This window comes from Gymnoscopelus braueri (genome assembly GCF_963280865.1).
Source record: "Gymnoscopelus braueri genome assembly, chromosome: 15".
Classification (NCBI taxonomy): domain Eukaryota; kingdom Metazoa; phylum Chordata; class Actinopteri; order Myctophiformes; family Myctophidae; genus Gymnoscopelus; species Gymnoscopelus braueri.
Window position 1 is genome coordinate 22151827 of NC_137620.1, and position 16904 is coordinate 22168730.

The 16904-nt window shown below is 42.8% G+C and overlaps 1 protein-coding gene across 5 annotated transcripts in view; it reads right to left on the reverse strand.

Moving 5' to 3' along the window:
• Positions 1-13831: 13831 nt before the first annotated feature.
• LOC308101737 (nuclear factor 1 B-type-like) overlaps positions 13832-16904 on the reverse strand; it is a 93750-nt gene continuing 90677 nt past the window's right edge. For all 5 annotated transcript variants that reach the window (XM_080451198.1, XM_080451197.1, XM_080451196.1 and 2 more), the window contains one exon: positions 13832-16628. In XM_080451198.1, the coding sequence (XP_080307324.1) occupies positions 16496-16628 (133 nt within the window). In that variant the 3' untranslated portion in view covers positions 13832-16495. The remainder of the gene's footprint in view (positions 16629-16904) is intronic.

Here is a 16904-nt window from a genome sequence, read left to right on the forward strand (position 1 = left end):
GTCCACTGAAGAGGTGCTTCTGTTTGGCTGCGAGCTAATGAAGAGAAACAGGCACACATATGGGCCTCTCCTCCTCTCCTTTCTTTTCTATCCGCACCCAGATCCATATGCCATATGGGAACGGGGCGGCCTCAGATGATAGGAAAATAAACCAGCGCACACTCGGTTCTATTCCAACTGCATCTGAAAGAGTCAGGGAAGATTTTTTTTTAAAAGAAGTCTCCTGCTATCTACCTTCTATCGCTGACTCCCATGGGCACATAGCAGTGAAGGTTAACTCTGTTTAATGCTTCCCTTTTTTCCTATCGATTTCTTTCTTTCTCTGGAAAATATTAATTGTTAATAATGTTGCTGTGCTGCCAGGTTTGTATACAACACCATATGTTGGTGCAGCCCTCTAATCTACTTCCAAACCAACGTCTCATTTATTCCAACCAGCACCCCCCCCCCCCCCCCCCAGGTATGTTTCTGTTCTCTGTTGATGTCAAGTTGCGACTATGTCACAGAACCAGTAGGCTGCAATTTATACCCTAAATAAGTGCTCTATAGTAGTGTTGGAAGAATTAACCACTTAAACCCTATACTTTGTTGACTGGGGTCTCCCAGGGGTCTATACTTAAAGGACGACTTCACCCATTTTCAACCTGCCTTCATATAATAGGTCCTCACTAATGCTCATGATAATATGGCACCATTTTTGTCTACTCACTCTGTGTCTCAGAGGAAGGCTGTGGACAGTTCAGAAACCCGCCTACCAGTGACATCATCGATGGGGAATACAAGCTACTGTAATAGAAACTGCAGGCTTTCTATTCCTGGAAAGTTAGCATGCTATAATCGAAGTCATTGTTCTCGCGTTAATACAAAAAAGAAATAAAACTAGAAAAAGTGCTCCTCGGAGCACAGGTCTCCGCCAGGTCAGGTACGTTATTCTGGCCTCCTGGTGGCGCTATAATAGGCCAATGTGAAAAGGGTGCCAACCGTGCCATTTATTCTTGCATTGACACTGCATTCATGATTTGAGGCATTTCGTTCCAAAACTGTGTTTTGCTAAATTAGACCTGCTGGTGGCGCTATAACAGGCCAATGTGAGAAGGGTGGCATTTCTTCCTCGGCCTAGTGGGAATGTGCGTGTGAAATTTCACGGAAATCCCAAGCTGTGTGTATACTTTGAGGCTTTTTGTTCAAAACGGACCAATCCTGCAAACTTTGGAAGCCAACCTTAGGCAATGAGGATGGAATATGGGAAATCGGACAGATCCGTGTTGATCACATGACTATAGTGATACTGTGTACCGATTTGCATGACGTTTGGATAAAATTTGTAGGAGTAATATAAAAAAATTGGTTTTGCACAAATCGGCCTCCTGGTGGCGCTATAACAGGCCCATGTGAAAGATTTGGGGCAGAGGTTCTGAATTGGCATCCAGGGAGTGTGTGTGCACAGTTTCGGAGCGACCGGGCCAACGGTGACAGCTGGTGACAGACGGACACACACACGGACGGACACACACACGGACGGACACACGGACGGACGGACAAGGGGTAAAACATACTCTCTCGCCATGCCTTCGGCCTGGCGGAGACAACAATTGAAATCTTGAAAAAAACGATGATGTCACTAGTAGGCGGGTTTCTGAAACGTCCACGGCCCTCCTATGAGACACAGACCGAGTAGAAAGAAGAAGGTGAGAAGGACCTATGAAGATAGGTTGAAAACAGGTGAAGTCATCCTTTAAACCCTCCTTTTTCCTCTAAAATAGCTGATCTACAAGCTCAGAAGCAATTTTGTAGATCGTCTATTTTCATCAATGATAGCCTATTTTCACCAAAAGTTCGCCTATTATGAAAAGCTATTAGTGTTCATGCAGCTATCCCACTTTGTAATGAATTAACCACAAGGCCTCCTACATTGATCCTGAAGTTGAAAACGAAAAAAAGCCCCCCCCCCCAGGTTAAACTCTCCCACTGAGTTGGGATTTCAGCTCCAGTCGCCTGTGATTTCAGCTCCAGTCACTGGTGATTTCATGGCTTAATTTTATTTATTTTTAGCTGGAAGCGCTCTATCTGAATCTGAAACCAGTGTTATGAACACCCTCTCCAAAAACCCCAACATGCTTGTATCTCCGTTCCCTGTGAAGCTACAAACATTGCTGCCGAAGGCAGTCACAGTTTAGAGCTGCCAAGGAGAGAATTCTCACTCCATCCAAGCGATTGCGCCGCAGCCAACGCGAAGCTCTGGAAGCCATTAGACAGGCACCGTGCATTGTGGGACTTAAGCAGAAAGTACAGTAAATGTTAAGCAGGTGAGGGATTGAAAAACCATAATGATGAGAATTTTACTCATCAATCTTCTAAATAAACACCAGAGAAAAAAGTGTTATGTTTTCCGAGTTCTACTGCATATTTTCTGAGAGAATGCCAAAATAAAAAATTGTTTGGGGAAATCTGGAGATGCGAAAAAAATCATTGCAGGCCAGTAATTATATGCATCCTTGTATTTATACTGTGTGTATTTGGGGGATGATAGGCAGATGTTTATGCAGGCCCAACTAAAAATACCAATTTGAGCAGGAAATTACATTGCCTGCATAGTATACATAAGGTAATGCCCCAATGTAAACAATTATTCCACCTCCTATTTTCACAGGTGGGAGAGCAATATTACAACGCCAAAGTATATAGATTGTGTCATTCATCACACAATTAGATGGCCATGAAGGAGAAAGCCACCTTATTGGTTGTCACTTCAACTTCAACGCTGTCAATGAGAAACGCCCCTCCTGTGGTCGCTTCTATCATCCAATCTTTACGTCGCATACCGGCCAACACAGCAATAAAGAAATTATGCAAATCATTTTGCTAATTAACATCAATAATCAGTGACAGCACCAGAGACGAATAAGAGCACTTGGGAGAAATGTGCTTGGATGCGAACCACTCCTAAGATAATTTCCTGCAATGCTAAACAAATAAAGGGCTCTTTTCCACTGTTTAATTTTTTGCTGCAAGTGAGTGTTAATGGTGCAAGGTATAGAATCCATTGCCAGGTCGTCGGTAGGAGCCAGGATGACATCACCGTAGCTGCCAATGCAAGGATGCCAAACAGCAAACAGCAGGTAACTGCCCCCCTCCTCCCCCCATCCTTCCTTGCCCATTTGCCAAACGTGCACCTGCAGCTTATTAGCCTAAGCCTCTTGCTTTGTAATGCGGCGCAGGTGCCAAAGTGCCACGGCATTGTTGTAATGCACACACACGCAAGTCAACAAACATAACAGGCAATGAAATGAGCATGCACACTTACAGATGTGCGATAACTAATTAATACCATCGAAGGTGGAATCGACGTGCATTGTTCTCTGACACTCCCATCTAACACAGGAAATGGGTATATATGAAGTACCACTCAAAATGTTACAATTCATGCGGGCTTTGTTATCTCCAGGGTTGGGAAGTAACAGATTATATGTAGTGGAGTCACGTAGTTACAAAACAAATGTAACTAATCAACCCTGGTTCGTCAGGGACGGTTCAGCCAATGTTTGCGAGTGAAGATAAGTCTTCCCAAGCCAAAGACCAGGAGCACCGACATCAATCAGCATAGAGTCTGAAGCTGCTCTGTTCAAGACGGCCCAGAAGAAGACTGGCTTTGTGGACACTGGACGTTTGTTCGGGAGGTTGATGGGTTCTGTATGGAGCGCCGATGAAATAAAACCGTGAGACAAAATCCAAAAGCACTCATTCTGTGCACACTTTAAGTCACACCACCTAATAAAGCGCCATTAGTCTTCCTGTTCTAGTTTCCGTCCCCTGTCTCCTCTGCCTACTGACAAACAGAGGGGGAATATATAGTTGAGGTTAATGGGGTTCAGGTGCCGCTTGTTGTCTCATCGGGCCACACCTGTCTCTCCCTCTCCCTCACGACCACCATTTGACCCCACCCCCGCTTGCCACAGTGGCATACCCCACCCATTTGTCACTCACGGCAGATTAAAACTCCAAGAATTATTGGCCAAAAACTATTTCACCCCGGTCTGGTCCTGTTTAGCGTGTTTGTATTAAGTACATCAAGCCGTTCGAGCTACAGAAAAACGAGCCAAGTTCCTGGCCTATGGGCCTTTCCCATCTGGTATAAGGATTCCTACACTTATTTTACTGCCTACTTTTACACATCATTTCTACATCAGCACCCTCCTTTTTACAACACAGACTGCGTATCATTCACACAATATTTTCTTGACGCCCCCTACCCCCACACCCCCCCCCCCCCCCCCCCCAGAACCCAGCACCAGGGCTAAAATCTAAACGAATTGCGCAAAATGACACACAGCGACGGGAAATAGAGACGTGTTGCTAGATCATGCAATGGTATAAAAACCTTGACGCTCTCTGTCTGTATTCCTACCCACTTCTTGGAGGAGGCGTTGTGCACTGAATTGATGGGGAACCGCAGGGAGTTGCAGGCAGGCAGAGACACTGACCACAGGCACCCCAAAGCAGACACAGTGACAGAGTCTGTGGTGACATCTGCTTCTACTCAGAGAAAGCACTTCAGCACTTAATAAAGCATATAATCACAATGTTGTAACTCAGGAGCAGACAAAACAACGCAGCATACAGTCAATATAGTCCTTTTTACAGAGCAAAATGCCTTCTAAAAATGCAAACGGCTGTTGTCACTCGTCTTGTGTGGATTTTGATTGGACCGGAAAGTAACTAATTACAAGTAGCGTTACTTTTGTTTTTGTAATTGAGTAGCTTTTTCATGTACTTGTAGAATCTAAAATCAGTAATGCTACTTTCAATTAAGTAGATTATGTATTTGAGTATTGAAAGTAAGAAATAGGAGAAAGCTTTCTTATAAAGATGCTCACCACTTTGGAGCTACTTTGTACTTTAACTTTTCAACACCAGTAATATTACTTGAGTAACTTTTGATTCAATTAACAATACTTCTACTTGAGTATGATATTCTAGTCCCACTCGTGGAATTGGCAAGTAGCTGCATAATGCTCCCTCATGATGACCTAAACGAAGATGAAAAGGCTCCTCGACCCTTAAAAACTATTTATAAGGTGACATTTTTGCACAAAGAAGGTCATTTACAGCCAAATACACCCAAATACGTGCTGGACTCTCTCTTTCTCTCCCATATACATACACCTGCATGCAATTTTCTACATGTAAGCAGAGAGGAAGAGGGAAGGGAGTCGTGGTTAACACGTTTTAATCCTGGTGTTATTTGGGAGGGTGAGTGCTGTGCGTCACATTCAACAAAAGGAGGTTTGTGGTCTCCTGAAAGGTTTTCATGACAGTTACAGTTAGTCTTTTTTTTTTTGCTATCATGTGACAAGCTGTGCTGATGAGATGGATGGATTGCGCATAGCCGAAATATTTCCCTCTCTATATGATAAAAAACTCAGTCCTTGGTTTGTCTCTTGCCACGGCTTTAAGTGTCCTGTTGGAGAAAGTTGGTTTTTGCAGTGCACAGGCAGGCAGAAGTGAAACTCACTTGAAGTGTGTTCTCCGCATCTCCTCTCATATTTCAGCTAAACGGCCCTGCGCCAGGGCCAAGGAATGCATCAAGCGCCATAAATCAGGTTCTTGATAGGAACTTGGCGGCCGGACAGCAGTGCAGAGAGCAATGTTATGTAGCTACAGTACAGTAAAGATGTTTTAAGGTGAACATTACAATCTTAGAGGAAGAGAGAGAGAGAGAGAGAAAGAGAGAGAAAGAGAGAGGAGACGAGAGGGTGGACAGGGAACATTGTCCAAATGACAGAGCAATGAAAGCTATTCTCACCTCCTGCAACCCTTTGCAACCCCCCTTCCCGTCTCGCCCCCCCTGCTATGATCACATAAAGAATACAGGTCTCAAAGTTGAGTCTGTCTTTCATGCTGTTGTACACAATGTACTCATGTGTACAACAGTCTTTTTCTTTTTTTCAGGGGGTTGGTGGGGGGGGGGGGGGGGTTAGAGCTTTGGAGTGCATGTGTGTCTGTGCATGTATGTGTATGTGTGTGCATGCATGTGTGAATGTGCACATGCACGTACGATGTGATCACCCACACACTGTGTGTGCACGCGCTTGACTTGAGAGAGAGAGTGAGAGTGAGAGAGAGAGAGAGAGAGAGAGAGAGAGAGAGAGAGAGAGAGAGAGAGAAGAGAGAGAGAGAGAAAGAGGCTCTCTCTTTCTCCTGACAGTCATGGAGATAGAGACAGAGAGGGGTGGGTGTGGGGAGAGAGAGAGAGAGAGAGGTAGAGAGAGAGGTAGAGAGAGAGAGAGAGAGAGAGAGAGAGAGAGAGAGAGAGAGAGAGAGAGAGAGAGAGAGAGAGAGAGAGAGAGAGAGGGAGAGAGAGAGAGGCTGTCTCTCTTTTCTGTCATGGAGAAAGGGGGAGATGGGGGAGAGACAGAGGGGGGGGGGGGTGAGTTCATGTAAAAAGCCAGCCGGTGCTGTGTGCCAGGTTTGTTTGTCACATCTCTGCTCCGTCTGCGCCTTATGCAAATGTACAGGGAGGGGGGGAGGGGGGGGGGGGGGCTCCATGGGAAACCAGTGGAGCTAATCCAGCATGTTGAACAGGGGAGGAGAGGAACACTTTTCAATAAAACACCCCCCCCCCCCACCCCCCATCAAGTCACACACAAACACACACATGCACACACCGACAGAAATGCATGGATGCGAGAATGTAAGAACACACATGCACACACAAACATGCACACTTTTATAGACTGCGTGTATGTGCGAGTCCGTGGCTCTTTCTTTCACACAAACGTCACAAACTTAATCAGAGCAAAAAAAAAGACACACACAACACATGCAACGCTCACATATGCGCGCGCGTGCATGCACACACAACAGATGCACACACACGCACAAACACAAACAGGGAACACCTGTTTCTTTTTTGCGTATACATCCAAACAGGCATGCTTCAGTAGGCTATGTGAGCAAATCCCACGGTCTTAAGACCTACACTCAATCCACTGGGTGTAATACTAGGGTGCATTCAATAAGATAACAACAAACCTTCAGTGTGGTGGCCTGGTCCACGACTTCCACATAGACTATAAGAGCACGCATTAGCCAGAGTCCCTGACTTAGACTATGAAATTTATGCAAATGTGTGTGGGAATAAACAGTGCTGAGAGTGTAGTGTGTTTTCAGACAACCACCTCTTTTATTCCGGGAGAGACCTCTTCAACCAGGTTTTTGAAGAAGGAAAAAAAAGTAGACACACTAGGCTGATGTCTGAGCCCATGAGTGTCTCTTTTATGAGGGGAGATATTATCTACAATTTGCATTCTGTTGAAAATCCGCAGATATTTCACTGAAGCACACACCGTTGCCATTATTCCAAACGGTCAATTTGAGTCTTAATTTCCAAATTCACAGTGTAGTAGTTACTGCCCCCTGTCACCCACCTGCACTGGTGTCTTTGTTAATATTGCGATTTAGTGGAATGAAGACACTTTTTTCCTTTTTTCCTTCCACTCTAAAATGTACCATAATATTGATTTAAAGAATGATTACGTTGAATGTCATTTGAGGCTATAGGCATTGTTTGCTCTGATTAAATGTTTGACATCACTAAAGTAAGTCAAGCGTCAAGTGCTCCACACTCCTGGCAATATAAAGCTATAGCCTGTGGACTGCAAAAAAAACAGACTAAACCTTTGCATATTTTGTAATGCATTGTTAAAAAATTATGCATTGCACCCCCCCCAAAAAATTGGGAGCTATGAGAAAGCCCAGAGAAATCAATCTCACTCAATTCATTACGAGATTAAAGCAATGACACATTTTGAATATCACATTCTAACACCCCACCCCCAACGCACGCACGCACGCACGCACGCACACCCAGCAGCTTGGTAGTGTGACAGAGCTCTTTGTGTGGGCATGGGCCCAGATCCAAGCACCCAGTCTAGCCTCTATAGTCACAGGTATGTGTCAGAGACTCCGAGTAGGCTATACTCTGTGTGCTTTTTTTCTCCTTCCCTTCATCCTCTCTGTGCTGTCCCGGTGGTCACTGAGGGCAGCACCACACTCTTTCATGTCAAAGAGCCATTTCACATTTACATTTTTCTTTGTTGGGTTCCATTTTCTGGACTTTGGCTGACACTTTAATCCAGAGTGACTTACAACAAAAGCAACCGCTGTAAAGCATCAATTCCTAGATTATCCTTAACTCTGAGTTAAATGAACACATCACTGTGTATAAGTCTACCAACCTGCACAAGCAACTAAGTCAAAGAGCTATGTATGCCCCGGATAATATTCATGTGATCCTGGAATCATGTAACAGAGAAGTGACAGCATAAGAAATAGGGGACAAGAGGGTGGAGAATAGGGGGTGTTAAGGATTTTTTTCCCCCCCTCGTCAGATCCTTACCCAGAGGGAAGGTCGGAGGGGGGGGGAAAAGGACAAATACAAAGGCAATCACCAAATCCCCTTTGCTTGAGCCCCGTGAAACATAATAGGGCAGAATCGCCATCTATTTAGCTTCGTCAAATCACTGACAGCAGGCCTTGATAAAAAAAAGGGGAAAAAAAGAATGGAAAATATGCGGGGGTACATGATTCTGCCAAGACCCTCACAGACTAGAGCCGCCCTATTGAAGCCAGATGTTGACTCAACCGGCCAATTTTGATAAATAGCATAATGATTACCATTATACATGGGGTAATTTTATATCACCACGGCACAATGTTGGTCCTCTTTAATGACGGCCTAAATGAGCTCTGGTATATGCCCCAGGCCAGGTGGGTTTTCTGTCATGGTACCAATTTCAACTACTATCCCGAGTGTCCTCTTCCACCCGAAGGGGGGCGCTGTGTTGTGTTTTGAGTCGCGGTCAGTTGATCTTGCACAGAAATGGCCATGGCAGGCACCCGCCAAGGCTGCCTGTTGTTGCAGCCGAGTGTCCAACTGAGACTTGAACCTGTGACATGGGCCGTAATAGGACTTAATTGGTGCATTAGGGCCTCCTTCGATGCCCTAAATCCCATTATGAAAGCTTCATAGATCGGTGCTGGTTTGACTTGACACAGTGACCTGCATGGAGTTAACTTGCATGACCCCCGCTCTAGTCCCACACACTGTAGCACATGTCCCATTCCTGAGGGATTGGAGGTGTTTACAGAAGATTAGCTCCAGCAATGCTAGCACAGGACATTGGGTCCCTGCGTCGACGGATCATGATCATGAGACCATGGACTCTGAGACACAGAAACCTAACGTGACTTTTACTTTCGCAGAGAGGCCTGGCTGTAGATGGATTCCTGAGATTATGAAGATCAACCAAATCCAATTAGTCTGATGGCGGGGGTTAAATTGTCATGGACGATGTCCTGATCTTACCCCCAGTAGCTGACAAAGTAAACTGTTTACCCTTTGTCAACTTTGTTTCACAAGAGGAAATGGTGTTTTTGTGTTCAAACACACATTTTGTCCTTGACCTGACCTATTTGACTTTAGAATTTACAGAGCAGGTACTGGTGGATTCGTTCATTGACTTACACTGAATGTAACTTTACATGTATCTGTGTTGGTGTCCAATTAATCTACTTTTATGTCTTGCAATAGAAGTGAATACAGTAAAAGAACATGACAACTGCAGAGGACACAAGGAAAAGCCGCAATTCTGGGAGGGGATGAGTCTTTTTTGTAGCATAGCTCATTTTATTGTTTAAACAGTTTTGCATAGGAAATATATCCACTTCCAGTAATTGACTGCGGTAAAAACAGCTGCTAGCAGTATAGGCTGGATATAACAGTAACAATCACAAAAAGTTGAGCCTTTTATTTACACTGATTTCAATCTTGTGGCAATTTTAGCCCCTGCACCAAATGTAACCAGCTTTTGAAGGCGTCGCCTACTGCTTGGCGCTTCTCAAAAAAATTAAAATAAAATCAATAGTAAAAGAAGGGATATCAAGGCCTTCGCTATACAGTTCACAATGGACACCTGTGGCTCCTAAACTGTAAATGAAAAGATAAAAAAAAAGTTTTCCAAAAGTCCTCTAAAACGTACATTCAGATACATACATAGACCTTTGCACACACTTGCAGTGTAACTACGATCACTACTGGAGACTGTTTTACATATTGTTTTGTTGGTGTTGTTGTTGTTGTTCTTTTTTTTTGTTTTGTTTCTTTTCTTTTCTTTTTTTTTTTTTAAATAAAATCCACCACGATTCAAAAAGTAAAAATTATGTGTGCGCAGCGGGAAATAAAAGTGCCACAAGACCCGAAGGAAGAAAATCAACCCTGCAGAGAATACCGGTGACTAAATCTTAAGAAAAGACATTATTTCAACCTTTCACTGCACTTGAACATAATGTAGCACTGACACCCCCCACCCCCACCCCACCACCCCCACACAAAAAAATTACACATTTCTCCTCATAATTGCGCAAGCATAATGTGGGCATTGTATACTGACAGCCAATTTTTCAAAAAATGACCAATAAATTGCTCTTGGGAAGACATAAAAACAAAAGAAAGACATCAAGCAATTACAGAAAGAACAGAGATTCGGATGATGATTTTTAGTCACATTCTGTCCTGGATGACGCCATTCCCGTCAGATATCAAAGTAAATCTATCACATTAGTATATACAACTGACACTCGGACAGCTCGAAACAGGCACTGCATTGCTAATCTTTTTTGTCTTCTTTTGGTGAATGTTACGTACTGTAAAAATGCTGGTTTTTATGTTTACAAGAACCTGATGCCTAGAGGCTAGCAGCTAGCCAACATATGGAACATGTGTATTGCTTGTGTAAAATCAAAACGATAATAAAAACAAAATAAATGGAGTTCTTGAAAATGCGCATTTTTTATATGTTTACTTTCTTTCCATCAATCCTTCCAGGCCTCCCTACCCAGCGCTGGACATTCAGTAAACAGGTACAACACAGATATTGCATGAGTGCCACTGGTCCTCCTTGCATAAAACTGTACTGCTCTCCGTCAACCGCACCGCCTCGTCGCAGAGGCTGTGCGTGCGGTGCCAAAACCTGTCACTTGGTGACAAACCAGTAGAAGTTTTCATTCAGATAAGGCCCAGTAAGCTAACAATGATGGTGCAACACCGATTCAAAGTTTCAAGGTGCAAAGGGCTTTGTGAAGAGAGTACAGTTTAAAGGGCCCTATTCAGACCCTGACTTGGCAATACGTAGTAATGCATCACAGACTTAATGCAACACTGCCCATAATACATGTAGTCTTACTTATTATCAACTGGAAGGTCAAGTACCCTGTGAGGCGTGTCAATGTTTAGAGTGTTTTTAAGCACCTGGAATTAAAGTGATAGTTAACGTGTGTAGTAGAATGAAGAGGGTTTAGGTCAAATTGGGCATGGAGAGATCATGGAAAGTGCAAAAGAAGAGATGTCTCGAGGCTTTCGTGTCGCCTAGTGGGGTAAGTTAGGGTCTGTTTTTCTTACGGGATTCCACTCAGTGTGGGCCAAGTGGCCACCTCCCTGCAGACCAGCCTATACCATGTCTAAACAGATGTGTACCGTAGCACCCAAACTGCTTACATTTTATATATATAACTATAATCTAATGGGTTCAGAGAGGACTTTCATATGGGACAATGTTACTGAGCACAAAAGAACAACTCTGTGGTGTCACAATACCCTGGTTCTCGATGATATCGGGCTAAATCTACGGGGTGTTCTACTGGCTTTGTGACATCACATGCCCTCCCAGCTGCTACAAGAACACAATCAAACCATGGCCTTGTTGGACAAGAATTCGTTCCCATTTAAGAAAACAAAACCAGAAAAATCACATCACACTCTCTATGGCCACACTAACAAAAGAATGACAATTCAAATATTCATGAAATGTTTCCCAAATGGAAAATTCTTAAGCGCTAAACAAGTTTTAAAAAAAAAAGCCTTCATTTTTTTTATAACTATGGATCAATATAGAATATTTTCACCATTTACATACAGGAACATGAAAACTCATGAAACACTTGAGATTCTATTAATGGGGAGAGTTCTGGAGAGTTCTAACTCAAAATCCAGACTCAAAAACAAACGAAACCCCACAATTAATTAATTTTTTCCCCCCTAAAATGGAATTGACTAATTTTCCCCAGAATTGAAAAGATTTACAAACATGGGCTTCAGGGAAGAAGAAAAATAATTGAAAATTGAACATAAATTGAAATAAATGGTAAAAGTTTACAGTGTACAAACTCCTGGCCTGTGGCAGGCTTTTCAACAGAAAGACCCTCATGTTCTCTTGATGTGTCGTGTCAGAGTCACTCCCTCATACATCCAGTTCACAACGCACACATGCACACTCACTCCCAAGCTGCCACATCAGAGCTCAGCCCCACAGACCACTACTATCAACGCAATCATGGTATCTACCTTTATATACAGTCCTCCTATTGGAAAGAAAACAAAGAAAAATAACACCAACTGCACAGTGACCCTGACACGCTTTACCACACATGCACGCACACACACCCGCACACACACACACACACACACACACACACCAACATACACACTCGGGGACAATGCACTTCAGTGGGGTCTACAATGGCCAAGGGCTGCAAAGCACTTCTAGTTTATCTAAAATAAAAAAATAAAAAAATAAAAGACAGAACAGTGCACATAGAACGGGGTGACTTTTATCATTATTCTTTTTTTCTCAATAAGAAATCTGGGTGAAAACGGAGAGATCAAGCTTGACTTGAGACTTTTTTTAGCATACATTTTCCTCATATTAGTTTGCTGTTTATTATTATTGGAGAGCACTTGGTAGCTCGGTACCATTCTCTCCAACACGAATAGCTAGGAACGTTCAAGATTGTTGGGAGTGCAAAAGGCATCAAAACAGCATTGCAGACACTGCTTTCTGTAAGTTTTACAAATGATGTTCTGAAGGAACATAATGAGACTGTGATTGATACAAATAATGCCCTGTGTGAGATGCCTGAGAGATACTTAGTTCCAGGATGTTATGACTTTTGTCTGGGGACTAGGTTTGAAACACCATACAGGGGGAGAACACGATTGCCTATGTGCTAGTATTTAAGTGCTATATTATCGTCCTACTAATGTATTCGTATTTTAGTTACATATGGCCACGAGAGACGAACGGGGAAGAATAGCTAGCATATCCCGTTCTACTGTGGTCCATAGCTTATTTTCTCAGGAACAATACAAGGCCCGCCTCGACCAATGAATCCACAACTCGCCTTACAGGGGGTTGGTGACATCCCTGGAATTGACAGATCTAGTGCATATAATGTATGTACATTTATACAAATCTACTTAGAAAATACTCTGTAAAGGCTTGCTTGAGCCTGCCATGAACTGATTTCGACAGGTCTCACTAGCATTAGTTGGTATGTGATTGTTGCGCAGGTCACAGGTCACTTCGCTGATGTGATAAGGCATCTACTTGAGATTTGCATTCAGTGACTCAGTGAATCGCCCGGCGCGGTAATAGATAAACGTCGATGCACTTCATTAATTGTAGAGTAGATTGGTAAAACGTCGCTGCGAAACATCTCATGACTTGTCGGTACATTTTCATTCCAAGCGGTGATGATTTTTTATTTAATTTTTTTAAATAAATGATTGTCAAACTCAAGTCAAGCCCTCTCTCCTGTGAAAATGAGCTCCTTCAAGGTCACATGCTAGCACCCCAGGTGGGAAGTTGAAAGAAAGAGAGTCCTTTTGTCACAGTAGACCAAATCAGTGACTTTGCAGCCGTAGTGTAGCCAAGGATGCAAGTATAGAAAAATACCCCCCTCCCCACCCACCCACCCACCCAACCCTTAACTCCCAAATTCAAAATACACTGGAACACATCTCGGCATCATTCGGCAGGCCTGAGCCAAAGTGAAAAAAAAAGAAAAAAGAAAAAAAGAAACAAAATAAAAATTAAAAGACCTTGTCATACACTGCATAGAAAGCAGTCCCCACTTTGGTCAATAAAAAATTAAAACACCCACAACAACAACAACATCATCAACAATAACAACGACAAACAACGATATCAACAAAATAAATGCATTACAATATTGTCTATCTCCAAACTAGCCTCTAATAATTGACGCATCTATAAGCACTACCTACATAGGCAAAACTTGGTATTGCATAATTTTTCATAAATCTGAATTCCACCCTCCACAAAAGTAACTGGAAGATGAACAAAAAATGAGCGTTGAAAAATATTGGGAAAAAAAAGATGAAAGGTTATTAGAAAAACCGCCAAAATACTGAAAAAACTAAAAACAAAAATAACAAAACAAAACATAATGCTGGTTGATTACAAACTTTAAAACGGCGACTATACACAGCCTTGATATGCAATGTAACTGTGAGATAGAGTAGTAAATGAAGTTAAAAATCAACAATTTCATTCAGAGTACAAAACAATTCTTATCATAAAAATGTTAATTTTTGTCCTATAATGATAATAAATGCAGCAAAAAACAACTGTAGTGATGTCTCTATATTCAAAGGCAAGGCACGTAATGTGGACTATACGTCATCGTGCAAATTAAGAGTATCGGAGAGATTTTTTATTTGACATATAAATATTTTCTGGACCGGGGAGGCAATGGCTGTGATCATGCCGTGCACAATTTCTAGATTTCAGGGACTGCCACCAACTGGATTCATAATTTCCATTTTAAACCCCTGCAAATGCAGAGTTAACTTGCACAGACTGTAGCTTTAGGCCTGAGCCTATTTTTTTTTATATATTCATAATTGATTAACACTTGCATTCCTTTTTTCTTCTTGTAAACATAAGCTTTAGAAGCTGATGGCCAAATGCATATACTCTTGATCATTTTGTGAACACTTACAAAAAAAAAAATCGAATACCATTTATTTCTACACACTAGGTGCGTTTCATTTCTTTACTTATGTTCTGTTCATTTCCCCCCCACAATAAATAAAAAAAAGCTCCCCACGAGGATGGGTAGGGCTAAATTGTCCATGTTCACATTGTGGCCATTTTGCTCTTATGTAATACGATGTAAGGGCAAAACGGCTGGTGTGTGACTGTGGTCAATAGAAGTGCTGGTTTCGTTCAGCTCTGCACAGGTAGCTTTAGTGCTTGCCTTCAACCGTCTTTCACACTTGCGATGTTTGCGTTTGTTTGTTTTTTATTCCCACACAAGGAGACTAGATAATATGACTGAAATTAAATTCAAATGTTTTCTCAAACATTTTACGTTAAAAACAACAGCTAATATTTATCCCCCGTCCTTTAGAGTCCTAGGGCTGACAGACTGATAGCTTCCCTTCAAAAAAATTAAATTGCACTTGCCTCTTTCGAGATTTTTCATTTTTTTTTTCTCTCTCTCTCTCTGTCTTCCTTTCCTAAAGGAGATACGAATTCTTTAAAGAGGGGTCCAATCTCAAAAGCCTAACTTATAGTGTATTTTTTTCCTCTTTTTTTTCTTTTTACAAAACTGCATCCAGAGTTCTGAACTCTCTCCATGAGTGTTTTTTTTTGTGTGTGTTTGTTTTATGCTAATCTTGACGTGAGTAGCAGTAAAGGAGAAACAAGTCAACACATTTCTGAACAAAAGGGTAGTATCACAGTAAACTGAAATCGAATAACATAATAAGAACACTCTGAATTCACAAATTTTTTTTCTTTTTTCGTTTTGTTCCTATGGTGTACACAGTGAATCGATTGACGTGGGAGCCCCTCTTTTCAAGAGGGATTCTTACTTTTTTTCTTTACAGGTCCGGTGAGCATAGAGAGAGTGAGAGCGAGCGAGAGAGACACACACAGAGGCCATCTCAGACTCTCATCCATCCACCAGGCAGCCATTGTCAAAGCGCAAGACCCCTTCACTTGCCTGTAATATGTGTGTTTGAGTGTGTACGCATGTCTGAGAATCAAGTTCGCTTTGTTGTTGTTGGTTTTTTTTCCACACATCTCCTGCCCTCCACTGACGTGTAAAATAGAAAGAACGACGCTAGAACAAGACTAGTAGAGTTGTCATGCAATAAAACATTAAGGCATCTATACATCACAGTATTCTGAATGGATCGAAGAGTTCTGCAAACGCAACAACTGACTGGTGGGTGGGCGGGTGGCTGGTTCGGGTCGGGGGTTGGGTTATGTCGGGCGGGAGAAGTTTCTGACAGCAGCAGGCCTTCAAGGCTTCTTCGTTCTTCCGAATTAACTCTCGTTCTAAAAGGCCAGCATCCGCCACAGGGCACTGGGAGGAGACCATGGGGTGGGGGGGTCAGGTGTTGGGCGAAGAGGAGGACAGGTCGGGGGAGGGATGGCGGAATGGAGACCAAGGACGAGGGAGGGGCAAATGAGAAATTTGCGCAGCAAAGGAAAGATTCATATAAAAGAAATATTTCGCTGCTTGCTGGTTTATTCATCCATGGCTGCGGGACACTTCCTTGAGTGCTGGCTGGCTCAGCGTCGCCCTGTAAACCCCCGCCAATCCCCCCCAGGCATTCGTTCTTCGTTCAGTTCCCCGTCTCGGCGTGGACGAGGGGCTCACCAATGATGTTTATGCTGTAGTTCTGGTGGACACTTGTTGGCAGTATCGGAGTCCCGTTCGACACTTGGAATGGAACTAAGCTCGCCCAGGTACCAGGACTGTGTGGAGACACAACAGAAAGAAGGAGAGAGAGACAGAGAGAGAGAGAGAGAGAAAGAGGGGGAGAGAGACAGAGAGAGACAGATGTAATTAAATCGTTTGTTCAAGACACTGAACATTAACCCTATACATTTAAACATTAGAATTCAACATTAGAATTCAAGATTGATTGTGAAAGGAGAGGTAAATTATGAGTTGACAGCACTGCTTGCAAAGTCTAGTTTGGACTATTAGCGAGTGAGTGTGTGTGTGTGTGTGTGTGTGTGTGTGTGTGT